Consider the following 16,536-nt stretch of genomic DNA (forward strand, 5'->3'; position numbering starts at 1 on the left):
CTGGGGCCGGGCTGCACCGGGGCCTGCAGCGAGGTCATGCCCTCCGGGCAGCCGGGCTATGCCCACCCCGCAGGGCCGGCTCGGCCCCCGCCGCTGGGCTCCATCCTCCCGCGTGCGACACCCGGCCTGGCGGGGCCCGGCCCGGCGCGGACTACAGCTCCCGGCAGCCCCCGCGGCGCGGCGGGCGGTCTGTGCTGCGTGGGGGCTTCTGGGAGTTGTAGTCCTCTCGCGGACCCGGAGGTCTGGTCTCTCCCGGTCGCGGCGGCGGCGCGCGGGGCCGCCGGGAGCTGTAGGCGGCGGCGGCGGCGGCTGCGCGCGGCGGGGGAGCGGCGGCGCCGCGGTGAGCGGGGACACGGGCGGGGGGCGCCGGGCCGGCAGCCGGGGGTCCCCACCGCGGGCCCCGAGCACCCTGCCCGGGCGGGAGCGGCGGGGTCTCCGGGGCCGTGCCCCGCGCGGCGCCGGGGACTTCAGGGCCCCGCTCAGTCCGGTAGCTTGCCCGGGAAGAAGCGCGAGGGTCCCCAAGGGCGCGCTCGGCGGAGATGGGGGGGTCCCCGTGTCCTTATGAGGGGATCCCGTGTCCCTGCCCGGGGGTGTTGGGGTGGTCCCCGTGTCCGTGCCCAGAGGGGTGCCTGTGACCGTGGCCCGGGGTTTTGGGGGGTCCCCGAGGCCGTGCCGAGGGCGATGCTCCGGGTCCGGCAGGGCGAGGGGCGCTCCCCCCTCGCCCCAGCGGGGTCCCGGGCCGAGCAGCAGCCCCGCGGGCTCTCCGTGCCCGCCGCGCCGGAGCCTCCCTGCCCGGGGTCGGCCCCCCACGCTCAATGCCGGCTCTGTTCTCCGCTCGGTCTGCTGAAAGGCACATTGAGACCCTGCGGGGAGCACGACCCGAGCCCAGCTCCGGGCGCGGGGACACGGACGGACCCACTGGGGACAGCCCTGGGATGGCAGCTGGGGACCCCTTTCCCTGCCGTGAGCTGGGGGGTCTCTGCCCCAGGCTGCATGGCGCGGAACAAGCATGGATCCGGTCTTGGGGGCTTCTTGCCCCCTGCTCAGCCCGGGGTGCCCCTCTGCAGGAGTCCGGGCCACTGCCACGTCCACTGTGCTGCAGGGAGGGAGGTGGCAGTGAGGAGAACTGCCGGCACCCCGTCCCCGCGGGTGGGCACAGTGGGCACAGTCTGGGGTGGGCTTGTAGTGCCCACATGCCCGGAGGGATATACACTGTGAGCGTGGGCAGGGGTGGGGGTCTGCTGTGTCTCTTAAGACTGAGCAGGTCAGGGTGTGTGCCCTGTGCTGTGCTTCCTGCTCAGGTGTTGACATCCTGCTCGGGCGGAGCTGCCACGTGTCTCAAGGTGTCCCTGTGGAGCCTGGGGACGCACTCAGCCCTCACCAGTGGGGCCTGTTCCCAGGGCTGCGGGAGCTGGGCCAGGCCAACCAGCCTCCCTGGAGGCAGCAAAGGTCATCCTCGCCACCAGAGGGGAACCCACTCACTCCTGGGGCTGTGTGGGGACATACCTCAGGACACCCCGATACAGGGCTCCCCCTGAGCCGGTTGCCTTGGCTCGCTGCCTGGGCTGCAGCGACCCTGGGCCAGGTAAAGGTGCTGGGCAGGTCATGTGTTCCTGCCAATGCACTGGGGCTCATTTGGTTTAAGGTGGTGTGGGGGCTAGGTGAGAGGGGCTGAGAGTGGTTCCAGCAGCAAACAGCCCCTGGGTGTGGTGGCTCCTACACGCATGAGGTGGGAGTACCTTCTCCTGCTACAGGAGGGGGGATAGGGTCCCTCATGGTTGTGTCCTGCCACCCCCCAAGCTCAGTTGGTGCCAGCTCCAGCAATCTGACCTTCTCCCTCCCCTCTTTCCACTAGGTTCTCCTTGCCCCCACTCTAATGCCAGTCCCGCCCTGCCATGAGTCTATGAGCCCCCTCCGGATCAGCGTGGGTGGTCTGCCTGTCCTCGCGTCCATGACCAAGGGTGCTGACCCCCGCTTCCGACTGCGCTGGAAGGCCATCGTGCTGTCCTCAGCCTGTGTGGGGTTCGTGCTGCTGCTCCTCTGCCTGCACCGCTCCTCCCCAGCACGACATGGCCCCCCCAGCCCTCGGACCTGGCAGCTCGGCCTGCGGGCAGGGGACCGCTACAATGACACCTACCCGCTGTCCCCCCCCCAGAGAAACCCCGAGGGCGTGCGCTACCGCATCGCTGTCATCGCGGACCTGGACACGCAGTCCCGGGGCTCCCAGGAGCACACCTGGTTCAGTTACCTGAAGAAGGGTTACCTGGTGCTGTCAGACAGTGGGGACAGCGTGACAGTGGAGTGGGACAAGGACGAGACCATGCTGCAGTCCCACCTGGCTGAGAAGGGCCGGGGCATGGAGCTCTCTGAGCTGGTGGTTTTCAATGGGAAGCTGTACGCCGTGGACGACCGGACCGGCGTGGTCTACCAGATTGAGGGCAACAAGGTGGTGCCCTGGGTGATCCTCCCGGATGGGGACGGCACCGTGGGGAAAGGTGAGCTCCTATCCTGCCCTGTGGATGCAGAGCAGTGAAGCTCTTTTCGGCTTGTTGAGGTGGGGTGCACCTTTCCTGTGACCCCTGTGCCTGGCCAGGATGGGGGCAATTCCTGCCCAGGGGCCAGCTGCATGGGGGACGCTGTGCCCAGCACTGGGCTCTAGGGTGTGGTGTTCAGGGTGTGGGGCCACTCTGATGCCCTTGTGCTGGCCAAGGCCCCCTCAAGCCATTCTCTCCACCGCAGGCTTCAAGGCAGAGTGGCTGGCGGTGAAGGACGAGCACCTGTATGTGGGGGGACTGGGCAAGGAGTGGACCACCACGACGGGGGAGGTGGTGAACGAGAACCCCCTATGGGTGAAGGTCATCGGCTACAAGGGCGACGTGAGCCACGAGAACTGGGTGGCAAACTACAATGCCCTGAGGGCTGCAGCAGGGATCCGACCCCCAGGTATGGAGCGGGCACAACCTCCTGTCACCCCATATCCCACACCCTTGACGGCTCCAGGGCCGGTCACCCTCCCTAGGGATACTGGGACTGTATTATACTGGGTGATATTAAAAGGCCATTGGCAGTCAGAGACCTCCCTGTGTCCTGGCACAGAGGCCAGAGCCTTCCCCTGCCCTGGCCATTTCCCTCTCCTGAGTGTGCCACAAGCAGCTGGGGTGGCTCAGCTGACACTGGGCTGGCAGCCAGGCCCCTGGGCAGAGCGAGCTGTGCCAGGTGCCCCTGTCAGGCTCTGGAAGGGACTGAGATGTTGCTGCTGAGCAGTGGGGCAGAAGGAGGCAGAAATGTTCACAGGGGCTGCCTGTGCAGGGCTGCAACCTGTGAAGTGTTTTGGAGGGGGAAGAGGAGGGGAGGAGGAGGGAGAGGGTCCTGCCCCAGCCCGGCCGGTGCCGTGTGCCCCATGCGGTCACACTCCACTTCCTGCCGCAGGGTACCTGATCCACGAGTCGGCCTCCTGGAGCGACACGCTGCAGCGCTGGTTCTTCCTGCCGCGCCGCGCCAGCCACGAGCGCTACAGCGAGAGGGCGGACGAGCGGCGAGGCACCAACCTGCTGCTGAGCTCCACCCAGGACTTCGGGGACGTGACAGTGGGGCATGTGGGCGAGGTGGTTCCCACCCATGGCTTCTCCTCCTTCAAGTTCATCCCAGACACAGATGACCAGATCATCGTGGCGCTGAAATCGGAAGAGGACAACGGCAAGATCGCCAGCTACATCATGGCCTTCACTCTGGATGGGCGCTTACTCCTGCCCGAGACCAGGATCGGGAGTGTGAAGTACGAGGGCATCGAGTTTATTTAACAGACTTTTGGACCGAGTGGAGGGGCGCGGGCGGCCGAGGGGCATGGGCAGTCCCTGCCAACCTGCTTCCAGCCTGGGCTCTGCGAGGGATGCCAGACAGCACTCCCAGCTCTGTTCTTGGCCATGGCCTCTCCCGTAAAGCATTGGCTGTGCTGCAGCAGGCATGGTGCGAGTGTTTCGACAGTGGCACCTGGTGGCAAGGGACCGCCACCACAGGGTGCTCCCGGCCCCAGTGGCAGTGGCCACATCCTGGAGCATCGGTTTCCGGGCAGGCCCTGCTGCAGTCCTTAGTGCCCAGCCCCGAATTGCGACAGACCCCTCTGTGGTGGGTCAGCGATTCTGGTGACATCCGGTCTCTGGGTTTGCAGCTGAGGAGCAGCTGAGCCCCAGCTCTCCAGCTCTGCCTCATGCGCCGCGGGGCTCCCCAGGCAGAGGAAGGGGTGTGCAGCTGAAGCGAGTCAGACCCAGATTTCATCAGGCTTTTTCCCCAGAAGCTGGTTTTCCTTCCCTTTTCCCATAAGCTGGGTGAGGTGATGGCTGGGGTGACAGGTGGCCTGTTTCTGGGAAAAGTCATACGTAGGAAGGGACAGTGGCTGTGTCCCTCTGCCTCTGTCACCACGGGAGGTGCAGCAGTTCCAGCACCACTGGTAGCACCGGTTCCACTGCCACTCCTGGTGCTGTGGTACTGTCACAGTGGCCCTGCCTGTGGGGCAGGGGCAAGAGGTGGTCCCAAGCAACTGATGGGCCCATTCTAGTGCCATTCGCAGCCCACCTCCTGTGAGCCATGTGTGTGCTGGCTGTGTCTCTTCTCCCAGCCCTGACTGCACATGGCTCCAGCCCCAGAGGTGGCTCCAGCCCCAGAGCTGTGAGCTCCAGGAATAGCTGAGCCCTGGACAGGAGCTGCTGGAATCTGGCAGTGGCATGCATGGCCCCGTTGTCCAAGGGCTGCTGTGCTCGGTGCAGGAGCAGAGCCAGAAGCGCCAGCTCAGCTTCCCAGGGCTGACAGCAGCTGGGAAGCATTCGTAGCAGCCCGAGGCTTTGGCCAGGGAGCCTTCCCCAGCACATTGTGAAATCACATCCGCAGCCTGTGGCCTCTGGCAGGAACTTGCGCAGTTTCGGGAGCCAGAAGTGTCAAAGGGGCATCTGCTGGCCCCAGGGACCTTCTGACCCCTCTGACCTTGGGGGATGTGGCTTGTGGCCTGCCCACACTCCCCGGCTCAGCCCTGCCCTGCTCCAGGTCACAGGGCAGCACATCCTCACGCCAGGACCAATGTTTGGTTGCATGCTGTTCCTGGTTCGGTCCCCCTTAACACCCTGCCCCTGGAGCAGCTCTGCCAGCAGGCAAGCCTTCAGTGAACTGGGCCTGCCTACTGTGGTTTGGGGGGGCCTTGGGCCCACCATGGCCCCTGGTTGTGCCCTGGCACTGTCCTGCTGGGGGTACAGCAGTGCTCAGGGAGGGAGGGGGCCTGTTGGTACAGTGACTGGGCTGTAGTTGGGTGGAAGGACCTGCAGAGGACAGAGCCCTCCCAAGAGCCCAGACAGGCTCTCTCCGCCTCATCCCTGTTTACGCTGCCGGCACCTTCGCGAGCCGTGCGGGGCGCGGACGAGGCCAGACACGTGTTTTCGTTTAGCCCAGACAATGACTCAGCCGGCGCTGGGCTGTGAGCGGATGCGCTTGTCTCCTCTGGACATGGACCTGTCCCCAGTGCTGCGGGCAGACCTGGCTTCGGCCCCTGCATGTGGCCTCGGGGCCATGCAGCACCCAGCCCAGGGCATCCAGGGTGCGTTCCCGGCCCATGCTGGTGCCAGCTGGCCCTGGGCCACTACGGCCACTCAGCCATTGCCTGCACTTCACTTGGCACAGCCTCTCCTGGCCTTACTCACCCTCCTGACTCAGGGCCAACAGCTCCATAGCACCTGTCACGGCCCCAGGGCTGTGCCAGTGACTGTGCTGGTGGCTGTCCCTGCCACATGACCCCTTCTTGTTCCCTGGGCTGAAGCATCCCTGGGCCCCAGACCTCAGCCCTGAGGTACCCTTGGAGCAACAGCACCGGTGCCTTGGGCAGCCAGGCTGGCAGGAATCCTGCTGCTGCTGGAGTCTCTGTAGACCATGAGTGCTGCAGTAGAGCTGGGGACCTGAAACCCCATCTCCAGGTGCCATCCAGCATCCTGGCACTGTCAGTACTGTCACCTCCCACATGTTTCCTGAAGCCTCAGGCAGGGATTGGACAAGGTCTGGCTGCCCGCAGTTCCACTGTTTCTTCTTGTTCCAGAGGCCAAGCAGCTCCAACACCTCCTTCCACCATGAGCAGCTGTGGGAGTGCCATGGCAAGAGGCTGTCTTGGGAGCAGCTGTTGTAGCCACAGTGGCAACTATCCCTGCTAACATGTGCCCGTGACACCTGGCCTGGCTGTGCTTGGAAGCTGTGTCCCTGCCCAGAGGCAGAGCCGGACTCCCTGCCCGCTCCGCTGGGACAGAGGCACTGCAGGAGAGATGAAGCGCAGCCCCCCGGGCACGGGGTACAGGTCTAGTGACAGCAGCAGCACCCCGACACCTCCACGGTGACACAGCATGGAGGTTTTGATGGGGATAGAGTCGTGTCTTTACATATTAGGTGGTGTGGGGATTGGTGTTTGGGATTGGTGCTGGGAAAAGTGCTGGTAACAGACATATTTTTATTATGGCTGAGCAGCACTTGCACAGCTCGAGGCCTTTTCTGCTCCTCAGCCCACCAGTGAGGGGCAGTGGGGACACAAGGCTTTGGGAGGGGACACAGCCAGGACAGTGACCCCAGCTGACCCAAGGGATATTCCATACTGTATGGTGTCATGCTCAGCATATAGAGCTGGAGGAGGGGGGGGACATTAGGAGTTATGGCCATTTGTCTCTCCCAAGTCACCATCACACGTGCTGGAGCCCAGCTGTCCTGGGGATGGCTGAGCACTTGCCTGCCATGGGGTAGGGGTGAAGGAATTCCTTGGTTTGCTTTGCTTGTGCGTGGCTTTTGCATCACCTGTAAAACTGCCTTTACCTCAGCCCAGGAGTTTTCTCACTTTCACCCTCTCCATTCTCTCCCCACCCCACCGGGGGGAGTGAGGCTGTGGGGGCTCAGTTGCCCACTGGGGTTAAACCCCAACACGCAGCCAGGACAGGGACAAGGTGGATTTTTGGAGTTGTGCTAGAGGGCAGGAGCTGCTGCCCAGGGGGAGAGGCCTGAGGCCTCGGGAAGGTCGCTGTGGTGCAGGACCTCCGGTAGGAGTGGGAAGTGGGCAAGGGGATTCGGGGGTAGGACAAGCTGGGCTGGAGGGGCTGAAGTGGGAAGAAACGCTCGGGCACGACCAGAACCGTAGCCTGCGCGGACATCCAGTGCTCCTCTCGGCGCGGGCGCGGGCAGCTCCGGAGCGGGGGCGGCGGGTCCGTGGGTGGTGGGGCCGGGAGTGACGGGGCCGGGGGCGGCCGGGTTGCGCTGGGGTGGGGGCGGCCGGTGCCCGCGGCGGGGGCCGTGCCGGGGCGGGGGCGGCGGTCGCGGCGGAGCCGCATCCCGCGGAGGGCGGGCGCAGCCGGGCTGGCCCCGCGCCACGCGGAGGAGGAGCAGCAGATCCCCGGAGCACGTTAAAGAGCGAGGCCGAGCGCGGCGGGGAAGGAAGCGAACGGCTCCGTGGAGGCAACGGAGCGGCGGCCGCAGAGCGCCCGCCCCGGCCGGACCCAAGTTCCCGGCGGCGGCTCGGCCGGGCCCGGCGGTGGGTGCGGGATCGGGGCCGGTGGCCGAGCCCGCAGCCCCGCACCATGCCCGCCGCGCTGCCCAGCCTGCTGGCCTGGCTGGCGGTGCTGCTGCTAGGCAGGGCCCGCCCGGCCGACGCCTGCAGCTGCTCGCCCATCCACCCGCAGCAGGCCTTCTGCAACGCCGACGTAGGTGAGCGCCGCGGGGACCCCCGTCCCGAGCCCCGCCCGGCCCGGCCCGCGCCAACTTCCCAGCGGGGGAAGGGGCGGAAAGTTGGCGCGGGGCGGGCGGGGAGGGGGCAGAGCCCCCCGACTCCCGACACCTGCCCGCAGCCCCGGCCCGGCCCGGGGGTGTGTCGGCGGGCGCGGATGCGCGGCCGGGCGCGGTCCCTCCGTCCGGGCTGTGCCCGACCCTCCCCGCGCCTCCCGCCGTCTCGGGGGGACCCCCGCGCCCGCCATCCCTCCAGGGGGCGGCCGGAGCGCGGCTCCGCCGAGGCCGGTCCCCACTGGCCGCCTCCCCGGTGAGTGACACGGGTGGGCCCGGCCTCCCCCGACTCTGATGACACCGCGGAGGTACGTGGCAGCGCGGGGCTGGGGCCTGGGGGCGGCTGGGGCCCTCCAAGCATGGCCACGGCACGGGCCCAGAGCCCGGAGGAGCCCCCGGCCCCGGGAGCCACCGCCACGGGCTTGGTCACCCCCGTCTACTCCTTATTTCCAGGCATTTCCTTTCCCCCGTCCCACTTTGTTCGGCTTGGATGCTGCTGAAAGGGAGGGCTTGGCAGCGCCGGGATCTGGATTCCTCTTTCTATGAATAATGCCCTTATTAAATTTTAACATATGAACCGAACAGGCCGGCCCCAGTTCCCGGCGCTTCCCTTCCCGGGGCTGTTCCCAGGCTCAGCTGGAGAGGTAACATTCCCAAACACTGAGGCAGCCCCAACCTCTGGATGGCCCTGCCCTCTCCCTTGCTCCAGAGCCAGGATGCTCCTGACAGATTCCCAAGCTTCCCTTGCGCCTTCCAGAACCCACTCCTAGCCTTTCTCCCCCGTGAGGGCAACTCCTGCAGCACTTGGCTGCTGCTCCACATGCCCGGCTCTGCCCAGCCTCACAGTGAGGCACGTCGGGGACAGGGAGGATTTGAGACAAAATGGAGCACTGGATATTTGGAGGTGCTTCTGGAGGTGTCCCTGGCCCGCAGGATGCCCTGTGCCCCCTCTGGCAGCGCGGCTGTGGCTTCCCATCGCACTCCTGTCAGGATCAGCTTTCGGGGCACTTGTGACTCACTGCCTGTCGTGGGGTGCCGGCTCAGCCCTGACTCAGCTGCTGAGTCACCGTCTGTCTTGGCGGCCCCAGCTGTCTCCACCATCCCCTGGGAGGGCACAGCCTGGCTGGGCTTTGGTCTCCTGCTGCCCCACTACTCTCAGCAGGTGCCTGTCCTGCGAGTGCCCGGAGCCCATCCTGCCAGGGCAGCCTCCTCCCATCTGTGCTGCCGCCAGCACTGGCACCTTCTGGCTCCCAGCCCAGGTGCCCTGTGCTGCTCGTATGTCAGTCGTGCCTTGTGTGGGTCCGAGTGGGGACAGTGCTGGTTTTGGGGATGGAGCAGGGCGTGTCCTGGGATGATCCTGTGATCCCCAGCCTTTTGCTGCTTCTCATCTTCCCCCTGGATGCTCTCTGGAGCTGGGATGCTCCTCAGACAGCTCCATCCCTGCAGGTATGCAGAGCCCAGGGAGAGTGTGGGGCCCTTGGTGCTGCCGGGACCCTTCCCAGCTGCTGTGGCTGGAGGGACCCATGTCCAGGCTGGGTCCTTGACAGAGATGTGGTGGTGTGGGGATGGCTGATGTCCTGTGGTGCTGGGTGGGTGCACCCGAGGTGGCCAGTGGGCCCCAAGGCTCACACTCAGCCCTCAGTAGAGGTGATCAAGGTGAGTGCATTGTGGGGTCTTGGCCCTGGGGGCTGGCATTTCTGTTCCATAGCATGGGGAGTGCCTGCCATATCCCTCTGTGCCTCCCCATGGCCCCTTTGCTCTTGCACCTGCCCTGCAATCGCTCTGCCCTGGAGCAGGGCTGGAGCAGCTGCAGCCCAGGGCTGCACTTCCAAGCAGTGCAGGGGAAGGCCCATGCAACTCTGCTTTGGACATGGGGTGCCTGAGGGACTGGGGGTCATGGAGGGGCTTGGGTGTTGTGTCACTGGAGCTGGTGACTTGGAACAAGTGACCTGCCAGCCTACACTTGCGCATCCTGGCCAGTGAGATGTGCGGGGGGTTTCAGCAGGGCCCAAGGGCTTGGGGCTGCCCTGTCCACCGTCCCTCACTGGAGCCATGCCTGAGCAGTGGGGACTGGAGGTGCTCTGGCAGGGCCGCTCCACTACAGGAGATGCTCGGCTGCCTGGTGGGGCCACAACCAGGCCAGGGGCCACAGCAGGAAACCTGGCTTCTGCTCAGTCCCTTCTGGAGTAGCATGGGGATGTGGAGTGTGAGGGGGGTGATGCTCAGACCTTTTGGGCACGGCTGTGGCTTTGGCCCTGTGTGGCAGCACCACTCCTGGAGGGTCCGATGGGCTCGGTGCCGCCTGGGGCGGGGGCACCTGGACTGCGGCCCTTGGCAGTATTGTGCCGATTCCAGTCATCCCAGTGCTTGGTTCCCCGGGACGGGGGCACAGGAAGTGAGGGGGCTGCCAGCAGCCAGTAAGGACCGCGCAGAGGAGGAGGTTTGGTGGGAATGGTGAGAGCCGTCCGTGCCGGGGAGGTGCGGCTGCCTGCCGACCCCGCCGAGCCTGGCGGGGCCCGGCACTGCCGGTGCCCGGTGCCCTCCCGTGCGGAGGGGCCGTGGGCGGGCGCGGGGGCCGCGCTGAGTGGGCTCCCTGCGCTCCGTCACGGCCGGGATGACGCACGGCCATGGCAGACCCGCCGCCCCACGGGCACCGGGGAGCCCCCGCGGCCTCCCCACTGCGGGACCGCCCTGCTCAGCCCCGCACCTCCAGCCTCAGCATCTCTAAACCGCTGTGCCGGGGCGGGGCACCCACGGCTGCTGGGGTGCGGGCAGGCACTTGTGGGATGGTTGTTGCTCGTGTGCCAGGCAGAGCTGGGATGCAGGAGTCCCTGCCGGGGTGATTTGCCGGCTCTGCAGCTCTGCTGGGCTCAAGCGGGGCTGGAATGACCCCGGGGCTCCCTTCACTACAGAGACGGGTGCCTGGGCTGGCAGTGCCGGGTGAGCAACGGACAGTGCTGGCACTGGCAGCCGGCCCTTCTGCTCCGATGCTGCCAGCAGCCCAGGAGAAGGGAGCTTTGTTCCCTGGGCATCCAGCCTGGCACCAGCCTCCTGGATGCAGCCTCACAGTCCACGGCCACCAGTGCTTCCTGGGCAGCTGTGGGCAGGTGTGGGCAGGGTGGCTTGGAGAGGTTTGGGGTGGGATGGTGGAGGAAGCGGCAGCCAGTCAGGACACCCTAGGCTGGGAGGAGGGGGCCTGGGGCTAAAGGTCCTTTGTGCTGCCTCTCTGCCCATGGGGAACAGGTGGGCACAGCAGTGTCCTGAGCTGGGGCACCCTGTGTGAGGCCAGGGTGGATAAACCTCACAACTGGCAAGTCCAAAGAGACATCCTGGTGGGTTTGTGGCACTGAGTGACTGTGTGTCCCCAGCTTTGCTCCTGGAGCTGGTGGCTGCCCAGGCTGGCAGCAGGAGGGGTGGGTGACATGGCCAGTGGGGGCACTGGCATTTGGGGAGGTCTAACTGCTGGTCCCTATGCACCCAGGGGTTTTCTCCATCCCTCACCCAGTCTCCTTGTCCCGGGCTCTCCTCAGGGCTCTCTCCACCATCCCTGTGGCTGCCCTCCCCGCCACCCTGGTTCCTGGCGGGCGCGGAGCAGCTTGGCTGCACCGTGGGGTCTTGGCGGGGAAAGCACAGCGCGGCCGTCCCCTCCACAAAGCCGCACTGTTCAGAACAAATCCGCCCAGAATTGGGCTGCATTTTTGTCAAGTGATTCATCAGCACGTGAATGGAAAAGGCTGGAGCCCACTGAACCAGTAACCATTCCCCACACAGGAGCCATGGGGCCAGCACTGGTTGCACCCAAGTTAAGCCGCCGACACACAGGACCTGGCACACGTGGGGACACAGCGGCCGCAGGGCCAAGGGGCAAGGGGTGGCCCGTGCCTGCAGTGGCCCCAGCATGCTGCTGACAGAGGAGTGGGCGCTGTCCTCAGGCACAGCTGAGATGCTGCCAGTGGGCCTGGACAGCCCAGCCCTTCCCAAGGGATGGAAGCATGGCTGGGAAAGCTTCCAGTGCAGCCCTGGTACCAGCAGCCATTGCATGCCCCAGCCCTGCACAGAGCGAGTGCCCCCCTTGACCAGGGACAGCTGTTACAGGAAACCTCTTCCCTGCTCCCTGCTCACGCTGGCGCCACCCTCACCTTTCCAGAGTAAGCACCACTTTGTTGGTGCTTGCTGGTGCCCACGTGTGGCTGTGCCCCCCTGACCTTCAGCTGAAATAGCCCATCCACGTGCCCCCATGCCCAGCAGTATTTATAGACTGAGGTCAGATTCCCTCCTGGCCATGCCAGGTGGGAGAAGCTCCTCTGTGCCAAGCTGTGGGTGACCCCCACACGTCCCTGGCCGCTCCCAGCCCAGCACATTTTTGGTGGGGACTTGAGTGGGGATGAACTTTGTGAGAGTGCCCAGCTCCCTGTCCCCCACCCCACAGTGCATATATGAGGCTGGCAGGGCACCAGGGAGCCCTGCAGGAGAGGGGGTTGGCCTTCCCATGGGATAGAGGTACCCTGGCAGAGTGGGGAGTCCTACCAGCCTATCTCCTGCAACCAGGCCTCCTCCCTACTGAGAGTGCTGAGCAGGAGCTGCAGCTTTGGGGCTGCCACTGTCCTCTGCACTGTCAGCATCCCCAGTGCTGCCTGGGAGTTCCAGTCCTCACACTAGTGGAGGGAGACAGGCAAGGCTGGGAGCTGCAGGTCTCAGCATGGGGACCCAGGCAACCCACACAGCACAGCACCAAGCCAGCCCCATGTCCCAGCTGGTGACTAAGGGTGAGCTGGCTGCCCGCCCTGCCCGGCACCCTGTGGGTCACTGCCACGTGCTGAGCACTCACATGCCGGATCGTGTATCCTGGGCTGTGCTGGCAGCGTGACCGCAGGGACCCTGCCATAGCAGAGCTATCCCCAGGCTCAGGGTGCCGCACCTCTCTGGCCCTGGGGCTCCCAACCTTGTCCCTCAGCACCCAGAGCTGGGACCCCCTCAGGGCCACCAGTGCTGGGAGGGCTGTTGCCTTTGGCTGCTGGCTGGGCCCTCACTGCCTCCTCCCGCCCCCATGGCTCTCGGTGTCCCAGATTGTTTTTCAGGAGCAAGGGCAGGAAGCAACACCCGCGGCCCCAGTCCTGGGAGGATGTGGGTTCTGTGCCTGCACAGCACAATGCTCCATGTGAGGCAGGAACCATCAGCTGGAGCATCGCCCTGGGGCAGCTGGGACCCCACTGTGGTGGGACAGGGATCCCGTGCTCCAGGGTGCAAGGGCAGCCTTGTCCTGGGACCCTTGCTCTCCCAGCATCGGGTGCAGAGAGGCTAGCAAGGGTCTGGTGAGGCTGGGGACCCCAGCCAAAGGTGCTGGTGTTTGGTGGGCAGTGCAGGTGCCCACACTGGCCTTGGTGAGCAGCTGGGATTGTGCCACGGGGACGTGGCTCTGCCACCCTCTGTAAGGTGATTCTTTCCCGAAGATGATTGTCCAAATCACTCCCTCTGCCCTTCCCTCCTCCGGCCCGGCCAGGCCACTCGGGCACCTGGATGGGGCCCTTGTCAAGGACTGGTTTAATTAATGACAGTGGGACAAACACCGCGGTGCTCCCAGGACACTGCAGGCAGGTTTTAACTCTCTGTGCCATCTGAGTGATGGGCACAAGTCCAGGCAGGGCCAGCCTGCACCCAGGAATCCATCAGAGACTGAGCCAGCGCCGGCGAAGGGTGAACGGTCTGGCACAGGCGGTGGCAGCAGGGCCGGGCAATCCTGGGATGACCTTTCCTTTTCACCCACCTGGAGGGTGCTGTTGCAATGCTGCCAGTCACTGTCATGCACGTGCCAGAGCCCCGTTCCTTTGGGGACAGCAGGGGACAGTTGGCTCTGTGGGCAGCTGAGCATCTGCGGGGAGGGCAGTGGGGTCTGCTGTGGGCAGTAGCCCCTTATGCATGTGGGAATCACTGTGGGATGCAGGGGCTGAGTGGGACTGGTCACCTTCACTTACCTCACCTTTCCCTTGCAGTGATCCGAGCCAAGGCCGTCTCTGCAAAAGAGGTGGATTCGGGGAATGATATATACGGGAATCCGATCAAACGCATCCAGTATGAAATCAAGCAGATCAAGGTAACAGTGCACATCAGGGCAGGAGGCTGAGGGGGATGGGGCACCCCTGCACCAGCCACTCACTCCTGCCTCTGCTCCCCAGATGTTCAAGGGCCCCGACCAGGACATAGAGTTCATCTACACGGCTCCGTCGACTGCTGTGTGCGGCCGGCTGCTGGACACCGGCGGGAAGAAGGAGTATCTCATCGCAGGTGGGCACTGGAGGGGAGGGTGCTCGAGGGGTGCCAGGACAGTGCTGACTCTGCTGCCTCACCCACCCCTGGAGACACCTGATGTGTGTGCCTGCTCCCTGGGCATGTTCCCCCCCCGTCCCTCAAGCTCCTACCACTAGCCCTTGGGGGACCCCCCAGCTGTGTCCTGGCTACACTTGGCAGCCCTGGCCTGTGGTGGAGGCAGCTGGGGGATGAGCCTCTGCTCCCTGGGGGGTCACCAGAGACAGTGCACAGTGAGGGGACCAAGCACCTCGAGTCAGTTTGGGGTCCTGGGGCACTGGGGGGGACCCCCTGAGTGGTCTGTCTGGCCTCTCCCCAGGCAAGTCGGAGGGCAATGGCAAGATGCACATCACACTCTGCGACTTGGTCTCCACTTGGGACTCGCTGACCCCAACCCAGAAGAAGAGCCTAAACCAGCGGTACCAGATGGGCTGCGAGTGCAAGGTGAGTGACCAGGCTGTCCCCCACACACCCCACACCAGGGGGATCTGCAGCCCCCAGGGAGGGGTGGGTTCTGTGGGGAGACGCTCTTCCCTGTCCTTCAAGGATGAAGTTGTGCAGAGACAGCATGGCCAGGCAGACTGGAAGAGTGGCTGAGCCTCTGGCTCCCTCTGGCTGGGAACCAAAGCCAGCCCTGGGACCAGCACCCAGGGGTTCCCTCAGTCCCCCTGGATCAGGGTCATGTCCCCAGCATGCCTCACAGTGCAGAGTCAGCCTGGAATCTGTGTTAAGAGATGAGGGAGTGAATGAAGCAGAGCTGTGCAGGACCCCCAACCCAACTGCCCCACACTGCTTCCTCCCAGCCCAGTGTCCCCCGTCGGGGTGATGGGTGACAGTCTCTGTCGTGCACAGATCTCGCGCTGCCTCTCCATCCCCTGCTTCGTCTCCTCCTCGGACGAGTGTCTTTGGACAGACTGGGCGATGGAGAAGAACAACGTGGATGGGCGGCAGGCGAAGCACTACGCCTGCATCAAGAGGAGCGACGGCTCGTGTGCCTGGTACCGCGGCATGGCCCCCCCCAAGCAAGAGTTTCTCGACATCGAGGACCCCTAAGCCAAACGAGCGCATTCCAGTAGCCAGTAGAAAAAACCTGCGAGATGTTAGACTGGTCCATGCTGATATCAAATCCTGGAGACAGCATGAAAATCTGCTCAGCCGCGGGGGTCACCGGAGGCTGCCACGTGCATGCGGGGGGCAGGGACCGGGACCCACTTCGTCGCAGGCACCTGGCAACCCACGGCCACACTGGGCAACTTGGGCTTGTGCAGGGCTGAGCAGGGTGTTGGGACCCCCCTGTCAGGGTCATGATTCCCCAGCCATGTTTGGCCCTGCCCTGGCAGCTGTGAAGGAATCGAGCCCTTTTGAGTGGCGGGAGCTGCCCCAGCTGCGTAGCAGGTCTACCAGTGCCCCTGCCGTGGGAGCCGCCCCCGCAGCTCTGGCCAGGCAGCCCTGCCCACCGCAGTGCCCAGAGACCCCCACCTCCCTCCCCACCCACTGCCCATCCCCTCCCCTTGGGGTGTAGGAAGGGTACCTCTCTGGGCAGGGGCTCCAGAGGGCTTTACCATGTGGCAGAGCCCCAAGCTGAGTGCAAGGGGCTCCGGGCCTTTCACAGGGCCAGAGGACTCCCGTGCAGGTGCCTCGTCTGAAAAAGCTGGAAGGGCACGCTAGCATGTCAGGGGTGACCCCCACATGCACCCGGGCACTGCTGCTCCTCTCTCCACATGTTCCTCTCTCCAGTGGGCTCCATTCCCCTGCAACCTCCTGCAGATCCTTCTGCAGCTGCCACTGCTGGAGAGGTTGAGACCCACTGGGCTTGGCAGGGAACCCTTGGCAGAGCACCAGGAGCCAGAGCTCTGGCTGCGCAGGCACGGGGTGTCCATCCTTGCCTCCTGCAGCTTTGGGCTGCGCTGTGGCCCTCAGCACCACTGCAGCCAGGAGAGCTCCCTCCTCCATGGTGTCGGGAATGGAGCCTGGAACCGGCGGCAGGGCAGCTGCAGGAAAACCTGTCCCCTCCAGTGAACCCCCTGCACTCCTCGGCCCCACATTCTCTGAGCCATCCCCACGCTGCAGCGGTGCTGGCGTGTGCCGCAGAGCTGCCCCGCTGCGACGCCCGTGGCACTGGCACGTGCACCCACGGCTTTGGGAGCGTGCCAGGAATGCTCCCCGGGGCCCTGCATCGGGGGCGTTTTCATGCTGTGTGTCCCTGTAAGGTTTGAGATGTCGTACTGGACCAGTCTGGGCAATTGCAACATATTAAAGAGAAAAATTAAAAAGAAAGAAAAAGAAAAAAAAAACCCCACCCAACCTTTACTCAGTCCCGACCGCGCATCCCAGGCGCTCTGTATGGCTGTACCCGCTGTGCTCCTGTCGCTGCTGCTCCTCTGTCTTTGACTTCAATATCGCCAGTTGTTTTGCCGCCGGCTCTGTGGTCCCTGTGCCGTGATTTCC

General features: G+C 65.0%; 2 protein-coding genes and 1 long non-coding RNA gene across 3 annotated transcripts; all 3 read left to right on the forward strand.

The window, feature by feature from the left end:
• Positions 1-310: 310 nt before the first annotated feature.
• On the forward strand, positions 311-6,990 carry CANT1 (calcium activated nucleotidase 1). The gene is made up of 4 exons (XM_017837727.1): positions 311-340; positions 1,856-2,495; positions 2,740-2,943; positions 3,430-6,990. Exons 2-4 carry the CDS (start codon positions 1,877-1,879, stop codon positions 3,798-3,800), a joined length of 1,194 nt encoding a protein of 397 aa, XP_017693216.1. The 5' UTR covers positions 311-340; positions 1,856-1,876; the 3' UTR covers positions 3,801-6,990.
• A 378-nt stretch (positions 6,991-7,368) lies between these two features.
• On the forward strand, positions 7,369-16,509 carry TIMP2 (TIMP metallopeptidase inhibitor 2). The gene is made up of 5 exons (XM_017837686.1): positions 7,369-7,713; positions 13,776-13,876; positions 13,959-14,067; positions 14,408-14,532; positions 14,941-16,509. The coding sequence occupies exons 1-5, from the start codon at positions 7,587-7,589 to the stop codon at positions 15,139-15,141; spliced, it is 663 nt and encodes a 220-aa protein (XP_017693175.1). The 5' UTR covers positions 7,369-7,586; the 3' UTR covers positions 15,142-16,509.
• Positions 8,039-8,367, forward strand: LOC108508694. Its single transcript, XR_001878463.1, has 2 exons — positions 8,039-8,093; positions 8,239-8,367. It is a non-coding gene; the product is annotated as an uncharacterized LOC108508694 (long non-coding RNA).
• Positions 16,510-16,536: the final 27 nt, after the last annotated feature.

Source organism: Lepidothrix coronata, unplaced genomic scaffold (assembly GCF_001604755.1).
Source record: "Lepidothrix coronata isolate B3197 unplaced genomic scaffold, Lepidothrix_coronata-1.0 Scaffold308, whole genome shotgun sequence".
In the NCBI taxonomy this organism is placed as follows: domain Eukaryota; kingdom Metazoa; phylum Chordata; class Aves; order Passeriformes; family Pipridae; genus Lepidothrix; species Lepidothrix coronata.

Bases quoted from the DNA above. Each gene is read 5' to 3' on its own strand.
- CANT1 (XM_017837727.1), top strand. From the start codon at position 1,877: ATGCCAGTCCCGCCCTGCCATGAGTCTATGAGCCCCCTCCGGATCAGC. The intron at 2,496-2,739 runs GTGAGCTCCTAT...TCTCCACCGCAG, and splicing joins GGACGGCACCGTGGGGAAAG to GCTTCAAGGCAGAGTGGCTG. The intron at 2,944-3,429 runs GTATGGAGCGGG...TTCCTGCCGCAG, and splicing joins AGCAGGGATCCGACCCCCAG to GGTACCTGATCCACGAGTCG.
- TIMP2 (XM_017837686.1), top strand. From the start codon at position 7,587: ATGCCCGCCGCGCTGCCCAGCCTGCTGGCCTGGCTGGCGGTGCTGCTG. The intron at 13,877-13,958 runs GTAACAGTGCAC...TCTGCTCCCCAG, and splicing joins ATGAAATCAAGCAGATCAAG to ATGTTCAAGGGCCCCGACCA. The intron at 14,068-14,407 runs GTGGGCACTGGA...GCCTCTCCCCAG, and splicing joins GAAGGAGTATCTCATCGCAG to GCAAGTCGGAGGGCAATGGC.